General features: G+C 44.9%; 1 protein-coding gene and 1 pseudogene across 1 annotated transcript; both read left to right on the top strand.

Annotated features, from left to right (window-relative positions):
* Nucleotides 1-3,494: 3,494 nt before the first annotated feature.
* On the top strand, nt 3,495-13,572 carry LOC143508963 (extracellular calcium-sensing receptor-like; annotated as a pseudogene).
* A 1,929-nt stretch (nt 13,573-15,501) lies between these two features.
* Nucleotides 15,502-18,605, top strand: olfch1 (olfactory receptor C family, h1). Its single transcript, XM_076997540.1, has 7 exons — nt 15,502-15,704; nt 15,852-16,137; nt 16,231-16,762; nt 16,826-17,037; nt 17,125-17,352; nt 17,462-17,585; nt 17,695-18,605. The coding sequence occupies exons 1-7, from the start codon at nt 15,502-15,504 to the stop codon at nt 18,603-18,605; spliced, it is 2,496 nt and encodes an 831-aa protein (XP_076853655.1).
* The last annotated feature ends 1,259 nt before the right edge of the window (nt 18,606-19,864 follow it).

Below are 19,864 nucleotides of genomic sequence, written 5' to 3'. Positions count from 1 at the left end.
TTGCTGATTGAAGGTGTTCAAATACTTGCAGCAGTAACACACATAAATTATTTTAAAAATCATACATCGTACAATCATACATAGTTTAGTAGTAGTCTGACTCAATGGTATCTTGAATTCTGGCCTATCCGTACTATTTCTTACGTTGAATTCTGTGATCGGATGCAAAGCAATTTGTAAGTCGCTCTGGATAAGAGCGTCTGCAAAATGCCGTAAATGTAAATAATAATAATCTTTATTTGTATAGCACCTTTCATACATACATGCAACTCAAAGTGCTTTACAGTATAAATAAAAAGACACATTAAAAGGAGATAAGTATTTTAGTGAGTATTTAGGGTTAGGTATGTGATTACCACACCATCCAGAAGTGCCTGTAATCCTATAACTGACATGACGTTAATGGGACATGCTTGCTGAACAGATGAAGAGAACAGGGTTAGGGTTAGAAAGTCCTCTAAAAGGCCAGAAAATTAAACATTGTACTCTGTACACAGTACTATTTATTAAATCAATATATAGTAATAAATGTAGATGAATGTAGACAAATGCCAGGTCAATAGGGTTTATTTCTGCATCAGTTCAGCACCGTTTTAAAAATATATGTAGACGTAAATAATACAAACACTGTGTAGGGCTGTAGCTAATCACTTATACAGGCCTCTCTTTAGTGGACATGAGAAACAAGTCTGAGATTATCTTATTATATAATATAGATTATTTGACATTATATATTATATTGTATTATTATTACATATTTTATATCATACCACCTCTCTTTAGTGGACATTAGAAGCACGGGTGTGAGAGCAGATGTGCAGGACTAGAACTGCGGCAAATATACACTCCAGTTGGGTCATGAGCAAAACTACTTGAGTGCCCATCACTATAATGTGTTATTCAGGTTGTGTGCAAGTCTGAGATTATATTATTATATAGATTATATGAGTTTATATATTAAATTGTATTATTATTTAATATTTTATATTATTTGATATTGTTAAAGCTGCAAGGTGACTAACATGGAAAAGCTTTGGAAAATGTTTATGGACCATTCAGTGCTACTCTAGGATTAGAATTAGGGTGGGGGCTGGGGTAAAGGTTAGGTTAATACATACACTGAATACTGATGCTACTGTACTATAAAAGCCATTAACGGTGTCCCACATGTAGCCTGTGACAGAGGCCTGATAACTGAGACCACAAGCAGAAGCCAGTGTGGATGCTCTCATAATGATCATGCTTCTCCCCACTTGTTAGCACCCAGTGTAGCTCCAGTTTATAACGGACATGACAAAGTGACCCTGTCAGGCAGATTAGGCCTCTTCTACATACAAATGACAAAGTGTTATCCAAACAGCCTACAGGGATGTGTTAAAATCAATGCTAAAGTTCCTCACTAAATCTGTCACACTGGCTCCCGACAACACCATCACTCACCACCAGAGGTCACCCTACCCTGCGTTTTAGTATTGCTTCACCTGTTTGTTGTTTAAACTGATTCGTCTATTTAAACTCGGGTTTGTGTGGTCCCCTGAGTTAAATATTGCTTCAGTTCAGTTGTGTGTGTGCTTATTCCCTTGCACTGATCTGGGACTTCTTGATAGTGACCCCAGTGTAACCTCAGTCTATATCAGTCAGAATGCACCTGTCCTGTCAGCTACATTAGACCTCTGCTATATGCTCTGCTATATGCCTCGAACAAGAAGTCAACAAAGGATAAATTCACAATTTTGTCAGTGTTAGGGTGACCAGGCCACATGTGTATAAAATTAAACACCTAGGCATGCCATGAAAGAATGGGTTGCTCTCAGGAGCTCAGTGAATTCTATCATGGAACTGTGATAAGATGGCACCTGTGCAACAAATCCAGTCGTGAAATTTCCTCGCTCCTAAACGAGCGTTTGGGAACGACAGCAACTCAGCCACAAAGTGGTAGGCCACGTAAACTGACAGTCAGCAGATGCTGAAGCAAATAGTGTGAAGAGGTCACCAACTTTTTGCAGAGTCAATCACTACATACATCCATGTGGCTTTCAGATTAACTCATGAACAGTGCACAGACAGTTTCATGGAATAAGTTTTCATAGTCAAGCAGCTGTATTCAAGCCATACATCACCAAGTGCACTGCAAAACGTTGAATGCAGTGGAGTAAAGCACGCTGCCACTGTAGAGCAGTGGAGGTGCATTTTCTGGAGTGAGTCCTGACCTCAACCCGATAGAACACCTGTGGGATGAATTAGAGCGGAGACTGTGAGCCAGGCCTTATTATCCAACATCAGTATGTGACCTTACAAATGCACTTCTGGAAGAATTGTCAAAAAAATCCTCATAAACACATTCCTAAACCTTGTGGACAGCCTTCCCAGAAGAGATGAAGCTGTTCTAGCTGCAAAGGGTGGACCAACATCATATTGAACCCTATGTATTAGGAATGGGATGTCACTTAAACTCATATGTGAGTCAAGGACGGTGATCATACTTTTGGCAATATAATGTATCTCCCGTTCAGACAAGTGTAGTCTAAGAAGAACATGAAAAGTGAAAATATTTTCAGTGGTCAAACCATTAAGGGATCACACTAATCGGACCTTATTAAAAGTCTAACAGAACCCCATGAAATGAGAAGGGATTGTCACAATATCTACATGCGGTGGTTAGGTTACACTTTCCCCTTTCAATAGTGCCTAATGCACTATTCCTCAAAGAATCAGTTTAGACCGATCAGTATGGAATTCCATTTTAAATGAAGTAAAATGATGTCAGTATATTTTATCACAGAGGGTCTGCTGTCTAACTAGCTGGACAGCCTCAGATTGGCCTTCTCACTGGCCTACGCTCCTGCACTGCCTTCCTGATTGCTGGTAATGCCCACCAGACCATCATGCAGGGTCATCCTTTACTGAATAAAACAGGACCAAGCAAGCATCCTGTCCCTTAATGAGATCATGAAGTCCATCATCTCTGATTTGCTTAGTGTAAACAGTGATGTCTAGAACAAGTCTACATAAAGCATGTCTACATAAAGAATCAGCAGTACAGTGGCTGGAGGTCTGTGTAGCGCTACACAGCTAGCATCCTGTCCCTTAATGAGGTCATGAAGTTCGTGAAGGCCATCTCTGATTCGCTACGTGTGAACAGTGATGTCTGGAATAGGTCTCTGCATGTCTACATAAAGAATCAGCAGTACAGTGGCAGGAGGTCCGTGTAGCACCAGCAGCAGAGAGATCTCAGGATGCTGTTTCATGTGCTCTTGGTTTCCATTGTTCTTATAGCAAAGGGAGAAAAGCTCATTTGCCAAATTCTAGAAACTCCAGAGTATGCTCTGCTTTCCAAGGATGGAGATGTGATTGTTGGTGGAGCTTTTTCAATACACAGCGCTGTTATTCCACCATCACCATCCACTATTTCGTTCACTGAAAAACCTGAATCTCTAATATGCTATAGAATTTTTGACAACTGTGGCTCAAGATTCTTATCTATGAGGGCAGCGATGGCTCTGATGAATGGTCAGGACCTAAGAGCAGATGGATCTTGCTCTGGAAAAGCAGCAGTCCAGGCCATTATAGGGGAGTCTGAGTCTACTCCTAGTATAGTACTCGCCAGGACTACAGGGCCTTTCAAGATCCCAATGGTAAGACTCAGCTAGTGTGATGAGCTGACACATTTACACAAAACACTTGGAGCAGTTAACAGGGCACTGCCATTTGCACCTGTAATCACCTGTAATCCATCAACTATCCCAACTACTGACTCAGTGAGGACACTGAGCAGTCTTACCATAATCTTGATGACTTTAAACAACTTAGCTGTGAAACTAGACATGTTCGTACTGTGTCTATGATTCTCTTTGATACTAAAAAAACTGGGAATTTGGTAATCACAGTATTGTAAATACTATAAACCACACTGTAAATACTGTAAAAACTATAACCATATGTAAAAAATGTCAAAGGTTTACAATTTATCGGAGTTGAGGTATGGATTACTGCTGTTAATCTAATAACTCCAACAAGTTATGATGTGCTGGGTGGAAGTCTAGGATTGAATGTGGGAAAGGCCAACATCGATGGTTTTGCTGACTACGTTCTTAAAGAATTCTGGGAAACAGCTATACCATGCGTACTGACAGAGGTAAACATTTCTCAAGTGGAAAACACCTGCAGTAGATATAAGGACCTTCTTCCATTTCAAAACTACAACGAAGACATCCCAGAACTCCGACACGCTAATGGTATCTACAGTGGTATTTATGCTGTAGCTCATTCTCTACACAGCCTGTTCAGATGCACAGACAGCCAGGGCTGTAAGAAGGACCAAATAATACAACCATGGCAGGTAACACACCCACACAGACAAATAAATAAATAAATAAATAATGACTCTGTGGTCATATAGATACCACTGTTATCTTTACCTCCTAAGGTTGGTGAGGCCCTGAAAAAGGTCAATTTTACCACTAAATCAGGAGAGCAGGTGTGGTTTGACAACACTGGAGCAACAGCTGCGAAGTACGATGTGGTGAATTGGCAGCAGAGGGACAATGGAGAAGTGCAATTTAAACAAGTGGGCTACTACGATGCCTCAATGCCTCCAGGACAGCAGATTGTCATAACTACCAACAACATAGTGTGGGGCGGAGGAAAAGCTGAAGTACAGATACTGTTGGCAAATTATATTTTACACGCAGTAATAATTCTGAAATAATATATACATACGGAAATTATTGAAGAGGATTTGTTCTGTTGTTATTTACTCATTTGACATGAATAGTACTGACTACAGTCATAACATTGCTCACACTAGAAGCCAAGGTCTGTGTGCAGTAAGAGCTGTCCTCCAGGCACCAGGAAGGCTGTACAGAAGGGAAGGCCTGTCTGCTGCTATGACTGTATACCATGTGCAGAGGGAGAGATCAGTAATATAACAGGTAATTTTAGGCTTATGAAGTTCCAAAGAAAATTAGTTAGTTGTACATTTTGCATTTGGCTCTTGCTTTTCAAGATACAGTTTCTGAAGAATGGCTTCAATAAATAACATAAGACCATAGTCATATTCATTCCTAATCATATAACGATATTAACTGTTTTGCAGATTCAAATAACTGCGAGCAGTGTCCAGGAGAATACTGGTCTAATGCTGACAGAGATAAATGTATGTTAAAGTTCATAGAATTTCTATCAGAGGTTATGGGAATAGTACTTGTGTTTTTTTTCTCTATTTGGAGCAGGATCTATATTAACTATATTAGTAGCCATTATATTTCTAACAAACAAAGACACCCCCATCGTCAGAGCCAACAACTCAGAGCTGAGCTTCCTGCTGCTCTTCTCTCTGACGCTGTGTTTCTTCTGTTCACTTATTTTCACTGGTCGGCCCTCTGAGTGGTCCTGTATGCTGCGCCACACAGTGTTTGGGATCACCTTCGTTCTCTGCGTCTCCTGTGTTCTGGGGAAAACAATAGTGGTGTTAATGGCCTTCAAGGCTACACTTCCAGGCAGCAATGTCATGAAATGGTTTGGGCCTCCACAGCAGAGACTCAGTGTTCTTGCTTTTACTCTCATACAGGTCATCATTTGTGTGCTTTGGTTAACAATTTCCCCTCCTTTCCCCTATAACAGGGGTCGGGAACCTATGGCTCGCGAGCCAGATGTGGCTCTTTTGATGGCTGCATATGGCTCAGAGACAATTTTTTACTAAAACTAATAATGCTAAAATATAAACGTATTTCAATCCATTAATTTCTTGCCGCTCACGTTTGCGGGTGGCAATCACTTCTGCAGTCATTTAAAGCGCGCGTTGGAGATTTTCATGTGCATACTTGTCTTTTTAAATTCATCACCCACGAGTGTGCAGTGGACAGCGCTGACCTGAGTTACATCCAGGGGCGGACTGGGGAGAAAAAGTGGCCCGGGAGTTCCTGACAGACTGGCCCACTATATATATATATATATATATATATATATATATATATATATATATATATATATATATATATATATATATATATATATATAATGTGTGTGTGTGTGTGTGTGTGTGTGTGTGTATATACTGTATATGAATCTATACATGGCACGTAGTGTATATGACCAGGGGTGCAGATGGCACTGGGGACGGGGGGGAACATATCCCCTCCAGATTTATATTATTATTTATATTGTGGCGTGGTGTGGAAGAGAGAGGCCGCAGGCAAGTCCATTCTCAAGGAAAGACAGGCTTTTATTTCCTATATGAGGTTAGTTTGCCGCACGCAGGCGCGCTAACAGGAGCTTTAATTGAGCTTAGACTTGTACGTGGAACACAAGGTAAATCACAGGTGTACTGGTATCACACACTGACGGAGGGTAAACTTAGGAGAGACACAAATACATAATGACAACCAGGATGACTCGACTAACAATGTCCATAAACACTAATTACTAATAACATTACATAGGCATAAACATACATGAACACATAACACCGTTGGAGCCGAAGAGGCTCATGGGTACTGGCGTCACTCTCCGGTACCCCCCCATTGGTCTGACGCTACACAGCCCCCCTCCCAGAGGTCAGCCGTCCCGGCGACCGTCACATGGTTAACACAGTAGTGTAATCCGGCAACAGTACAGTGAAAATGGGACATGGCACAAGCGTCGCATCGTGAGAGGTGGACAGAGCAGCACAGAATGGCATGAACATTGCAGAAGGGTACAACAATCACAAAAGAGAACATTTTTTTTTTTTTTTTTTTTTCTTTTCAAGGTGCAAACCCAGTACAGGACACTCAGGACAAAATGAATGATACCACGTACATAACCGCATAACCAAGGCCTGGACAAGTAACAAATAAGCTGGCCTGCATCATTAAACACAGCAACATCAAACACAATAGTGTTAACAAGGTGTCAACAGTTAAACAGTACATAAACAAGTCAACCCACAGAGAGAATAACAGTTCACGTGACACAGTCCTGCAGGCGCTGCGGTAGCCTCCGCATGCGTTGCGGTCTGGCCGGACCGGCTCCAGGGGACATAGCAGGAGTAAGCACAGGGGAAACCGGAGGGGAGGAATCTGGGCAACGTCCAGTGTCCTGCACCTTTGGGCGGTAAAGGGCAAGGCGGTCGCGGTGGACTACGAGGCGCCGCCGGCCCCAGCGCAATCTATAAACGACGTCGCTTACCCGTGAGAGTACTGTGCACGGCCCCACCCAAGCAGACTGCAGCTTGGGGCATAGTCCTCTCTTCCGGCGGGGGTTATATAACTACACTTCTGAGTTTGTGGGCAGGGGTTCACCGTAGCAGCGCATGTCGTACGCGCGCTTCTGACGTAGTCCGGCCTCTGTCTGGTTACCCCTGGCGAGCTTGTGGGCGTTGTGCAGCCTCGCCCGCAACCTAGAGACAAACACAGGACCCGGATCAACCTCATCGTCATTCGTCGGGGGTGCCCCAAATGCCAGGTCCACTGGAGACCGCAGTTCCCGGCCGAACATAAGCATAGCAGGGGTGAAGCCAGTAGTTTCCTGCATGGCAGAGCGGCATGCCAGCAGGACCAGAGGTAACTGTTTGTCCCAGTCTCGCTGATTCTCCCGGGTAGCCATAGCCAGTTGGGTGGCTAGGGTCCGGTTGAATCGCTCGACCAGACCATCACACTGTGGGTGAAGGGGTGTTGTTCTCGTCCTGTGTACCCCCAGCAAGCGGCAGACCTCGCTCATGACCTCAGACTCGAAGTTCCGGCCCTGGTCACTATGTAACACCTCCGGAACACCGAAACGGCAAAAGAACTCCCCCACCAGAGTCTCTGCCGTTGTAATCGCACTCTGGTCGGGCACCGCGTATGCCTCTGGCCATTTAGTGAAGTAGTCCATGGCTACGAGCACATAGCGGTTACCCGACTCAGTCACTGGGAGTGGACCCAGCACGTCCACCGCCACCCTCTCCATAGGGCAACCGGATTGCATGGGATGGAGAGGGGCACGCGGAGTCCTTGCCGGTCCCTTTTTGGCAGCACACAAATCGCAGCAGTGGACATACAGTTCAACATCTGTTCTGCAACCAGTCCACCAGAATTTCTGTCGTAACCTGCTTAACGTCTTCGTGATGCCGAAGTGGCCGGAGCCAGGTAGGCCGTGTACCGCCTGCAGCACCGTGTTACGCAGGCCCCGCGGCACCACAGTCTGAGTCAGACGGCCTCCGGTGCTTGGGTCCTCCCAGGTCCGGTACAGGACGTTCCCCACGACCTTTAAGCTGTCCCAGCTGGACTTCAAAGCTTTGGCCACGGGCCCCCGTCGCAACGCATCGTCCCAGTCTGGCACGGCGGCCGATTCTAAGGCGCCTATCGCCCACGCAAGCTCTGGATCCGCACTCTGAGCATCGGCTAGCTCTGCAGCAGGCACGCAGGACATCACAGGGGGGGTGGGAGCAGCCCGACTGACTGCTGCGCACACACCGACAATCTCAGCCTTTTCTTCGGCGCGTTGGCAATGTTTGCACTCAAGAGAGGCGCACGGTCGTCGCGACAGCGCGTCGGCATTTCCATGATTTCGGCCCGGCCTGTGCTCGACCACAAAGATAAACTCCTGTAGCCTTGCCAACCATCTCGCTAGCTGGCCCTCTGGCTCTTTGAAGTTCAGCAGCCATTGCAGCGACGCATGGTCTGTTCTCAACAAGAACGGCACACCATAGATGTACGGCCGAAAATGCCGCAATCCTTCTACCACGGCCAGTAGCTCGCGACGCGTAACGCAATAGTTCCTCTCGGGTTTGTCCAGGCGGCGGCTGAAGTACGCTATCACTCGCTCAGAGCCCCCTTGGGATTGTGACAGAACGGCTCCTAACCCGTGGTCGCTCGCGTCAGTGTCAACAATAAACCGCTCGGAGGAGGAGGGGTAGGCCAGGACAGGTGCACTACACAATCTCTGCTGCAGGGTACGGAAGGCATGCTCAGCGTCGTCGGACCATTTAAACCTCGCACCGCCACCACTCATCAGGCGGTGAAGGGGGGCAGCGATATCCGCGAAGCCCTTCACGAAACGGCGGTAGTAAGATGCGAGCCCGAGGAAGCTGCGAACTTGTCGCACCGAGCGAGGTGTGGGCCATTCCCGAACAGCAGCCGTCTTGCTGGGGTCAGTAGCTATGCCCTCCCCGCTCACAACATGCCCGAGGAAATTAACGCGGCGTTGAAGGAGATTGCACTTAGCCGGATTAAGGGACAATTTCGCCCCCTCCACGAGGCTTAAAACTAACTCCAGGTTAGCCAGCGCAGACTCAAAACCCGCAGCATGGATCAAAACGTCATCCAGGTACACAACACATTTACTACTCGGAACGCCGGACAACACTCGCTCCATCAGGCGCTCAAAAGTGGCCGGCGCGTTACAGAGCCCGAAGGGGAGAACCGTGAAATGCCAGAGACCGGTGCCGATCGAGAAAGCGGTTTTCTCCTTCGCTGCATCGTCCAAGGGGACCTGCCAGTACCCGCTCCGCAGGTCCAACGAGCTGAACCAATCCGAGCCCGCTAACCGCTCGAGAGTGTCGTCCACCCGTGGCATCGGGTACGAGTCGAGCTTAGTGACCGCATTCAAACGTCGGTAGTCAACGCAAAAACGCCACGAACCGTCCTTCTTCTTAGCGAGAACTACGGGCGCGGACCTCGAGCTATTCGATGGTTCAATGACACCGGCCGCTGCCATTTCGCGAATTTGGGACTCGGCCGCCATACGTTTGGCTAACGGGAGGCGGTGGGGTCTCAGGCGGACAGGCTGGGCGTCGCCCGTATCAATCGAGTGGCTTGCGAGCCCTGTTCTTGAACAGTCACGCTCGCTCACAGCGAACAGCCCCCTGTAGCGATCTAGGAGCTCACGGAGTAGCTCGCCTTGTGATGTAGATAAACCCGTGCTACTTCTGAGCCACAACTCATGGATCGGGTCTCCCGGTGGTTGAACTGACAAGACATAACTCGTAGGGCCCGGAGAAACTACGCACGAACGTGAGGCCGCGTCGCCCCCACCGCAAAAGTTGATCCGGTGGCCGTTCAACGACAATACCCCATGTCCATAGTCTATGACAGCCTTAGTTTTCTTCAGAAAGTCGTCACCGAGGATACACGGGTCTAGCACGTCCCCAACCCAAAACTCGTGCGTCCAAGGCCCCTGCCCAAAGTCGAATACGGTGTCAGTGCGACCCAGCAACTCAAACTGTTCGCCAGTCACTGTAGTTAGCCCCCCTTGCTTACGCGTCATAGCAGAAAGCCCCCCCGGGCAATTAGCTAGCAGTTCAGGTCTAATCAGTGACACCGAGGACCCCGTGTCTATTAGAGCGGGAATAAGGGCATCGCCAAACTTACATGTGATGTGCAAGTCGCGTTGTCCGGCAATTCTCGAGACAAAGTTTGAGGGTAATCCATAAGGGACCGGAGTCGCCGCGCCCCTCATCGGGCGACTCCTTGCTCGTTTCCCGCTGCTTTGCAATGTGTGGACTTGTGTCCCTGCTCCCCGCATTGCCAGCATGTTAGTTGGCCGGTCGCTCGTCGGTCGTGCACGCGGGGCCGCCGCGGTAATCCGTCCCTGCCGTCACTAGACAGGATGTGCTCGGCTCTAGATGCCTCTTCCACCGCAGCGTCAAGGGATGTCGGGTTAGCCAGACGGACGTGCCTCCTCAGCTCGGCTGGTTCGATTGCGCCGATAAAGAAGTCCAATGCCAACTGCAGCTGTGCCTCACGCGGAAACAGTGGGTAGGCCAGGCGGACCAGCAGTGCGATCTCCGACGCCAAAACCCCGAGCCTCTCACCTCGGCCACGGCGGCGTCCGGCCAAAATCTGTTTTGCCGTCGACTCATCTGGCTGCTGCCCAAACCTGGTCCGGAGCGCTGCCTTGAGCGGCGCTAGCGCGTGTCTGGCTTCCGCGGGCAGCCCGACCAGAACCCTGAGTGCCGGTCCCCGGAGCGCCAAGCATAGCTGAACCGCCGTCTCGGCCTCGGACCAGTTTTCGTAGCTGGCGACGGCGTCGAGCTGGGCCTCAAACGCTGCCCAATCCGCTTCGCCATCATAGCCGGGCAGGCTCAGCCGGCGCGTTGGGATGGTTGCAGCGGTCACCGTCGCTTCAGGCACCATCGTGCGCGCGGCGGGCAGTTCCCACGTTCCGTAGCACCCTCTGGCAGGTGTTCTCCTACGTCCAGGGGCTGGCTGGTCGGTATCGCTCGGCCCGTCTAGGCGCTGCTTCGCCGTGTTCCTGTTGCCTCGTCGCTTCTCTCTCGCTCCAGTTTGTAGCCGTTCGAGCTCTCCGGATAGTTGTAATATCTCATCGCGGAGAGCCACTTCTGACACCAGTTGTGGCGTGGTGTGGAAGAGAGAGGCCGCAGGCAAGTCCATTCTCAAGGAAAGACAGGCTTTTATTTCCTATATGAGGTTAGTTTGCCGCACGCAGGCGCGCTAACAGGAGCTTTAATTGAGCTTAGACTTGTACGTGGAACACAAGGTAAATCACAGGTGTACTGGTATCACACACTGACGGAGGGTAAACTTAGGAGAGACACAAATACATAATGACAACCAGGATGACTCGACTAACAATGTCCATAAACACTAATTACTAATAACATTACATAGGCATAAACATACATGAACACATAACACCGTTGGAGCCGAAGAGGCTCATGGGTACTGGCGTCACTCTCCGGTACCCCCCCATTGGTCTGACGCTACAATATCTTATTATTATAAGATTTATATTATATATATATATTGTACAGCTTGGTCCCCCCACTTCAGAAGTTCCATCTGCTCCCCTGTATATGACGGCCTTTATTGTCAATATGGACAATATTAATTCCAGCAATAATATGATTACAAAGCCACATAGTGGCTTTTAAATAGTCCATCATAAGACCACCAAACAAGTTGTTTTACGCAAAGTGCATCCTAAAGAACAACCTACAACTCTAACGTGGGTATTTCTTCCTCTTACCTATTTGTGGTCGTTAGTTTTAATCTAAGAATTTCAATAGCTTTAAAAAAAAAAACAGTGCACAATGCTCTGGAACCTTTAAGACCGCCACTTGCGTCCGTGTTAACTTATACATGATGCCTTAGACGTTGCAGAGGCGACAGCAGTACATTTAAAATAACATGTTATCTACAATTTAAACTGCTGTATGTTTTCGTAGTCCAGCCCGGATTTTCTGGGACAAGTTGGTTTTTTTTCTGATCTCCGCTGCATACCGTCAGCCTGCATCAGCTGGCCCAGTCTGCGGCCCGATCCAACTCGTTCATGTGTTTACAGGCTCAGTCCGCGGCCGCGCAGGTTTGCCTGACTGGAGCGGGAGAGGTAATAGACACCGTTAAACAGCAGCGTGACTATGGACCGGGGCCGCAGTGCGCGGCAGTGGCTCCTCCACGGGCTGAGTTAAACCACCAGCGGCCCGGCAGCCCACCGGCCCACTAACCCATCGGCCCACCGGGGAAATCCCTGGTAGCAATGTATGCCAGTCCGCCCCTGGTTACATCCCCGGTGTCTCTGTCAGAGATTTTTCTGGATCGCGGACCAGCTGATTGTCCAAACCTGGAACGCGCTTCCCATCATACACACACTGCAGCGTGTGAGTGTTGCTGTACTGACAATGTCTGGCTCTACGTATGCATGTGAGCAGTCGTTTTCACATCTAAAAAACATTAAGACCAACCTACGATCACGTTTAACGGATGGAAGTCTCAACGCCTGCATGAAGCTTAACCTCACCACGTATCAACCAGACTACCAACCATCAGAAAAACAATTAGTCGCATTAGTCGTTGTTAACAGCTTAACAACGTTATAAAAAAAAGAATTCCGAGACCTATTATACTTTAAAAGGGTTGGTCTTTTATTTTTTTTTTACATATTGCAGGGTTGCATTGAGCGTGCAACACACGCATTTGACCGTCTTCACACGCTCACACGCCACACATCCGATTTCTCACACCGAAACAAAATCTAGTTGATTTACCTCTGATCCATATCTATGATTCAATAAGTTACCAGTTCGCTCTGGCGCCACCCACTGGCGATCGATCGATCGCGATACACGATACGTCCCCCCCGTCAACAACTTACGTTCGCAAGTTGGCAACCCTGATATTGTAGGGCTCTCATGGAATTACATTTTTAAATATGTGGCGTTCATGGCTCTCTCGGTCAAAAAGGTTCCCGACCCCTGCCCTATAAGAACATGAACTACTATAAAGAAAAGATAATCTTAGAATGTGGTTTAGGTTCTGCTGTAGGTTTCTGGGCTGTTCTGGGTTATATTGGACTTCTGGCTCTCTTGTGTTTTGTTTTGGCTTTTTTAGCCCGGGAGCTGCCTGATAACTTTAATGAAGCCAAATTCATCACATTCAGCATGCTCATATTCTGTGCAGTTTGGATCACCTTTATTCCAGCTTATGTTATCTCTCCTGAAATATTCACTGTAGCTGTGGAAATATTTGCTATTCTAGCCTCGAGCTTTGGGTTACTATTTTACATTTTATTCCTAAATGTTATATAATTCTGTTAAAGCCTGAATTAAACACAAAGAAACATGTGATGGGACAAATGGCATCTAAATCTCTATAAAAAAATTTCCAAGCAGAACAGTGGACATATGATTTTGAATATTGAATGGGGTCCCACAAGTAAAAATAAGCACTGAATAAAATAACCTGAATAAGCACTCAGAATTACAGTGTTGTCAAGAGTGAAAGATGAGCAATACAATGACAGCATGACTGATTCCTGACATTGCAGGGTTCATACTGCTCACTATATTTTCTATGAACTGTATGAACTCTAGATTGAAACCTAGATTTAAAACAACTTAAAGATTAATCAGTGGTCAGTACACATTGTTGCATCATGGTCCAAACAATTATAGACATTTTACATATATTTACAGGATATTATTCAGCCCCTGTCATTTTCATATCTGTCAAGGTTGTAATATGCCCCCAAGCCCCTGGTGAATTGTATTAAAGGGTTTTTAATAAATAGAAGAGGATGACTTCAAATGCTTTTTATGGTCTCCCCAACTATCGCATATAAACAGAAATCTTGCAGCACTGTGACATTATGTCAAACAAGATATTCTGAAGTCAAGAAGAAAGTGATGAACAACACAGATGGATTCCAAATCCTAACCCTAACCCTAATCCAAGGGCTCATCCACATCTGTATTATAGATCATTGGTTACTCGAGTCATCCTGAGTTTAGATTAATTATGTTTATACACATCGAAAGGTCATACTGAAGTTCAGCTAATGTTTTTGCCTAACCATGCTAGCTAACAAAGTTGCCTAACTCACTAAACAATAAATCTTCAATTTATTTATGTAATTTTATTTTTCGCTAATCCCTTCTATCTGGTGGTTAGACTTTATTTTTTTCAAAACTAGGTCACAGATGGCTTTTTAAAATTTTATTGTTATTTGTTTATAATTTGTTCTGAAGTTGGATGTGAGATCTACTACTTATAGTACACCTTTACTGAAGTATGGACATTTAGAATTCATTTTTGAGACTTGGTGAGTGAATGTAATAAAGTATGCCTTCATTTTAAACATTAGCCTACTGCAATTGTCTTTTGTAATAAGTAGAATGCCATTTCTAATTCTAATTGTTCTAATTGGAACGTTGTAAAAATAAAGGTTCTTTGTTTTTACGACAGGTTTATTTAAGTGTCTGTACGCTTAGAAATATGAAATTTTAAAAGAAAACAAAAAAGGTCATATTTGTGTGTAAGAGTTGGAGGATGTACAGGAAAACTAGAGACAGTGCAGCATGAATCAGACAGGCCAAAACAATGGCAATGATGTAGATACGTTCTTTGTGCACTGTCATGTGATAAAGAATCCTACATTGGGCAGTCATGGCCTGGTGGTAGGGAACTGGTCTTGTGACCGGAGGGTCGTGGGTTCGATTCCCAGACCTAAGGCCATGACTGAGGTGCCCTTGAGCAAGGCACCTAACCCCAACTGCTCCCCGGGCGCCGGGCTAGGGCTGCCCACCGCTCTGGGCATGTGTGATCCACAGCCCCCTAGTAATCACTAGTGTGTGTGTGTGTTCTGACTGCACAGAAGGGCTAAAAGCGGAGGACAAATTTTGACTGGGGTGTAAAAATCACAATTGACAAAATATGGCACATTTACAATTACATAAGTGAAGATCTTGAGACAGGAAGAGGGAGATATGTAGAGATAGGAAGTGAGAGATATCTAGATGCAGGGAAACTATTCCCGTCACTATCCTGCAGTATGACCCATCATGGTCAGCATGAATGTTATTAGCTAATCTCTCCACATGGGCAGCTGACTGGTCCGAGGAAGAAAAATGTTTTGCCCTGACCACGTCATCCTCCTAAATGACATCCAATCAAACATGAGCTTCTAATCACATGTTCACAACACATGATCGCACACTCAATGGCCCCATAATGGGCTATCAATCCCTATTTAATGTGCTCCTCCAGCTGGGGCAATGCAGCAGAGCAGTGCCCTAGAGCCTCTGTGATGTTACTGTATGCATTACTGTTCCTCTGGATCATTAAAGCAAAAGGTGAGAAAGCTAACTGTCAAATGATTGGAAGCCCTGAGTACCCTCTGCTTTACAAGGATGGGGACATTATCATTGGAGGAGCCTTTTCAATTCACAGCAAAATTACACCACAGACACCTTCATTTACTGAGAAACCACAACATCTGACCTGCAACAGGTTTGTTCCATCTTTTCTTTCATGCAATCTTTTTAAGTGATATTTCAAGCTTGGGGACCAAAGCAAATGTCAAAAAAAGAAATTGTGGAAACAATAATGACAACATGTAAGTATAGTAATGGAAACACGTTTTCTCCATTTCTTTAGCCTGAACTTCAGAGAATTCCGGTTTGTTCAGACTATGTTGTTTGCTATTGATGAAATTAACAAGAGTGGCCTTCTCCCTAATATTTCTATTGGATACAAAATTTTTGATAGCTGTGGCTCAACATTAGCGTCAATGAGATCAGCAATGGCTTTGATAAACGGTCAGCATCGTAGAGCACAAGAAACATGTTATGGCTCCTCAGCAGTACAAGCTATCATTGGAGAGTCAGAATCCTCCTCAACCATAGTGATGTCAAGAGCAACTGGACCTTTCAAGATTCCAGTGGTAAAACAATGAGCCTCAATCTCATTTTGTTACAACAAAGAACACAGCAAGAGTGCACTAATCCTATTCATATTTGCTTCTTATTTCCAACAGATAAGTCATTTTGCTACATGTGCTTGCCTGACTAACAGAAAGCAGTATCCCACCTTCTTTAGAACGATTCCCAGTGATTACTATCAGAGCAGAGCACTGGCTCGGCTAGTCAGGTATTTCGGCTGGACGTGGGTGGGAGCAATAAGAAGTGACAATGATTACGGCAACAATGGCATGACCACATTCATGGAGGCAGCAGCTAAGGAGGGTGTATGTATTGAATACTCTGAGGCCATTCTAAGAACAAATTCAAAGGAAAGCATTGCTAAAGTTGTGGAAGTGATCAAAAAAGGCACTGCTAAAGTGTTGGTAGCATTTCTGGCCCAGAGTGAAATGGAAGGACTGCTAGAGGAGGCGCTTGTTCAAAATATAACTGGGCTACAGTGGGTAGGCAGTGAGTCCTGGATAACAGCCAGGTACCTGGCAACCGAAAGAACTTCAAAGGTTATAACCAGTGCAATAGGCTTCACGATCAATAAATCAAAAATTCCAGGCTTGAAGGATTTCCTTCTTAAGGTCCATCCTTCTCAGAGTCCCTCAAATGCCCTTCTGACTGAGTTCTGGGAAACAACCTTTGGATGTCAGTTTTTTCCAGATGCTGAGAATGTCAAGCTTTGCAATGGATTTGAGAATCTCAACGAAATTAATAACACATTCACTGATGTATCAGAGCTAAGGATTTCCAACAATGTGTATAAGGCAGTTTATGCAATAGCTCATGCAGTGCGTAACGCACTGGATTGCAAAACTGATGGTTCCCTTGAAAATGTGCATTGCACCCAACGGAACATACTACTTCCAGGTGAGGTAGGAAAAACAAGACTTCAATATAAATAGAAATGAGAGCATGACATGCATATAAACACAGCATTTTTTTCGTGTATAATTTTTTAGGTGTCACATGCCTTACAGACTGTGAACTTCACAATGCCATCAGGTGAGCAAGTGTATTTTAACAGCAATGGAGACCCTACTGCAAGGTATGAGCTGGTGAACTGGCAGAAGAATGAAGCTGGAGAAGTAATCTTTGTTACAGTTGGCAACTATGATGCTTCTCTCCCAAGTGATGAGCAGTTTGCCATGAAACCTGTCAATATAGTTTGGACTGGAAATAGTTATATGGTACGTAGCCTGAACAGTAAGTCCACTATGAAGAAAAAAAAACTTCATGAATTTCTAGTACAAATCTAAAAATTATTGTTGAGTGTAACTGAATGAGAATGTGTATTAGAGGCCCAGATCCATGTGCAGTGAGAGCTGTCAGCCAGGCTACAGACAGGCACAAATAAAAGGGAGCCCGTCCTGCTGCTTTACATGTGTACTGTGCCCTGTTGGTGAAATCAGCAATTTGACAGGTAATCCATGTTTTACATTACTGATGTAAGAAGACTTAAATAGTTAAATGAAAGGTTTCTAAGTTGTGAGCATGAATAAAAAAAATATCATCATCCTGTCTCATTTTAGATTCTATTGAATGCATCAAATGTCCCCTGGAGTTTTGGTCGAATGAAAAGCACAACCTCTGTGTTCCAAAAGAAGTGGAATTCCTGACATATGAGGAAAACATGGGAATTATTCTGACAGTGTTTTCATTAACAGGAGTTTCTTTTACTGTAGCTGTAGGCTTGGTATTTTTCTACTTCATAGACACACCACTTGTAAAGGCAAGCAACTCAGAGCTGAGCTTCCTGCTGCTCTTCTCTCTGACTCTGTGTTTCCTCTGTTCACTTACTTTCATTGGTCAGCCCTCTGGGTGGTCCTGTATGCTGCGCCACACAGCATTTGGCATCACCTTTGCACTTTGCATGTCCTGTGTTTTAGCAAGAACAGCAGCAGTAGTGGTGGCATTCAAAGCCACAGTACCAGGCACCAGCCTCCCTCAGTGTTCAGTGCCCATACAGAGAATGAGTGTTTTCTGTTGCACTCTGTTCCAAACCATTATATGTGCTCTGTGGTTAGGACTAGCACCTCCAGTGCCTCGCAAAAACATGCTTCACTCCACTGATAAAATAATATTAGAATGTGGTTTAGGTTCTGCTGTAGGTTTCTGGGCTGTTCTTGGTTATATTGGAATTCTGGCTCTTTTGTGTTTTATATTGGCTTTTCTAGCACGGAAGCTGCCTGATAACTTTAATGAAGCCAAATTCATCACATTCAGCATGCTCATATTCTGTGCAGTTTGGATCACCTTTATTCCAGCTTATGTCAGCTCTCCTGGAAAATTCACTGTCGCTGTGGAGATATTTGCCATTCTGGCCTCAAGCTTTGGGTTACTATTTTGTATATTTATTCCAAAATGTTATATTATTGTACTTAAGCCCGAACATAATACTAGAAAGTATGTCATGGGTAAAGGACATGCAAGATCACAGTGACTTGTTTTCTGCCTGACATACAATAATCAGACTGAAGCTTAAGACATGACACATACTGTATTCAGACTGTATATCCATGTCCATGTGAATATAAAACATTGTGAACCCAAATACATGTATAAAACATTGAATAAATGTTGCCATTATTTAAATGTTTGAATACAAAAGTTGATAAAATGTGAAATGCCTGAATAAGTGCTAAACATATAAATAAATAAGATAAAACAGAAAAATGAATTACATTTTAATGATATTTTTGTGAGTGGCATTGTCATTCTGACATGATACATGAGACAAGATACATAATGTAGCATTGAATCTACATTCTTTTACTATAACCCCCAGCGCAGAGGTAAAGAACTTGGGCATCACAATAGACCCAGATCTCTCGTTCAATACACATATTAATAATATAACTAGGGTAGCGTTCTTTCACTTGCGCAACATTGCCAAAATTAGAAACATATTAAATATTAGTGATGCAGAAAAACTAATCCATGCATTCATATCCTCTCGTTTAGATTATTGCAACAGTCTCCTAGCTGGATGTTCTGGTAAATCAATAAACAAACTCCAGCTGGTTCAGAACGCAGCAGCACGAGTTTTAACAAAAACTAAAAAGTTTGATCACATTAGGCCCGTACTATCGTCATTACACTGGCTGCCAATTAGATTCCGTATTGACTATAAAATACTTTTATTAACATATAAAACGCTGCATGGCTTAGCTCCAGACTATCTTAGTGAACTTATTGAACAATATAACCCAGCGCGATCACTTCGCTCTCGGGACGCAGGGTTAATAACTGTTCCTAGGATCAAAAAGATCACAGCAGGTGGAAGAGCCTTTTCTTTTAAAGCTCCACAATTGTGGAATAATCTTCCTGCCTCTATTCGGGACTCAGACACAGTCTCATTGTTTAAAACTCGATTAAAGACTCATCTGTTTAGTTTGGCCTTTGATTAATCTGTTACATAGTTACTACATCTCGTATCTTTTCTCCGAGGTTCACCTGGAGAGTAACATTGCAGTCGGAGCCTACAATACCAGCATCGCTGCTCCGACATGGAATGAAAGCCTGGCGTTCATCAACAGACATTTACAGTGACAATATCAAAACCCAGAACTTTCATTTTTACCTTTACTTAGTCTGATTGTGTGATTTGTGTGTGACTTGTGTATTTGTCTGTATTTTGTGTAATTTGTGTGTTAACGGGCCGCCCAATGGAGGATGGGTTCCCTTTTGAGTCTTGGTTCT

This window comes from Brachyhypopomus gauderio, chromosome 2 (genome assembly GCF_052324685.1).
Source record: "Brachyhypopomus gauderio isolate BG-103 chromosome 2, BGAUD_0.2, whole genome shotgun sequence".
In the NCBI taxonomy this organism is placed as follows: Eukaryota; Metazoa; Chordata; class Actinopteri; order Gymnotiformes; family Hypopomidae; genus Brachyhypopomus; species Brachyhypopomus gauderio.
This window is presented reverse-complemented; position numbering and strand designations above follow the sequence as displayed.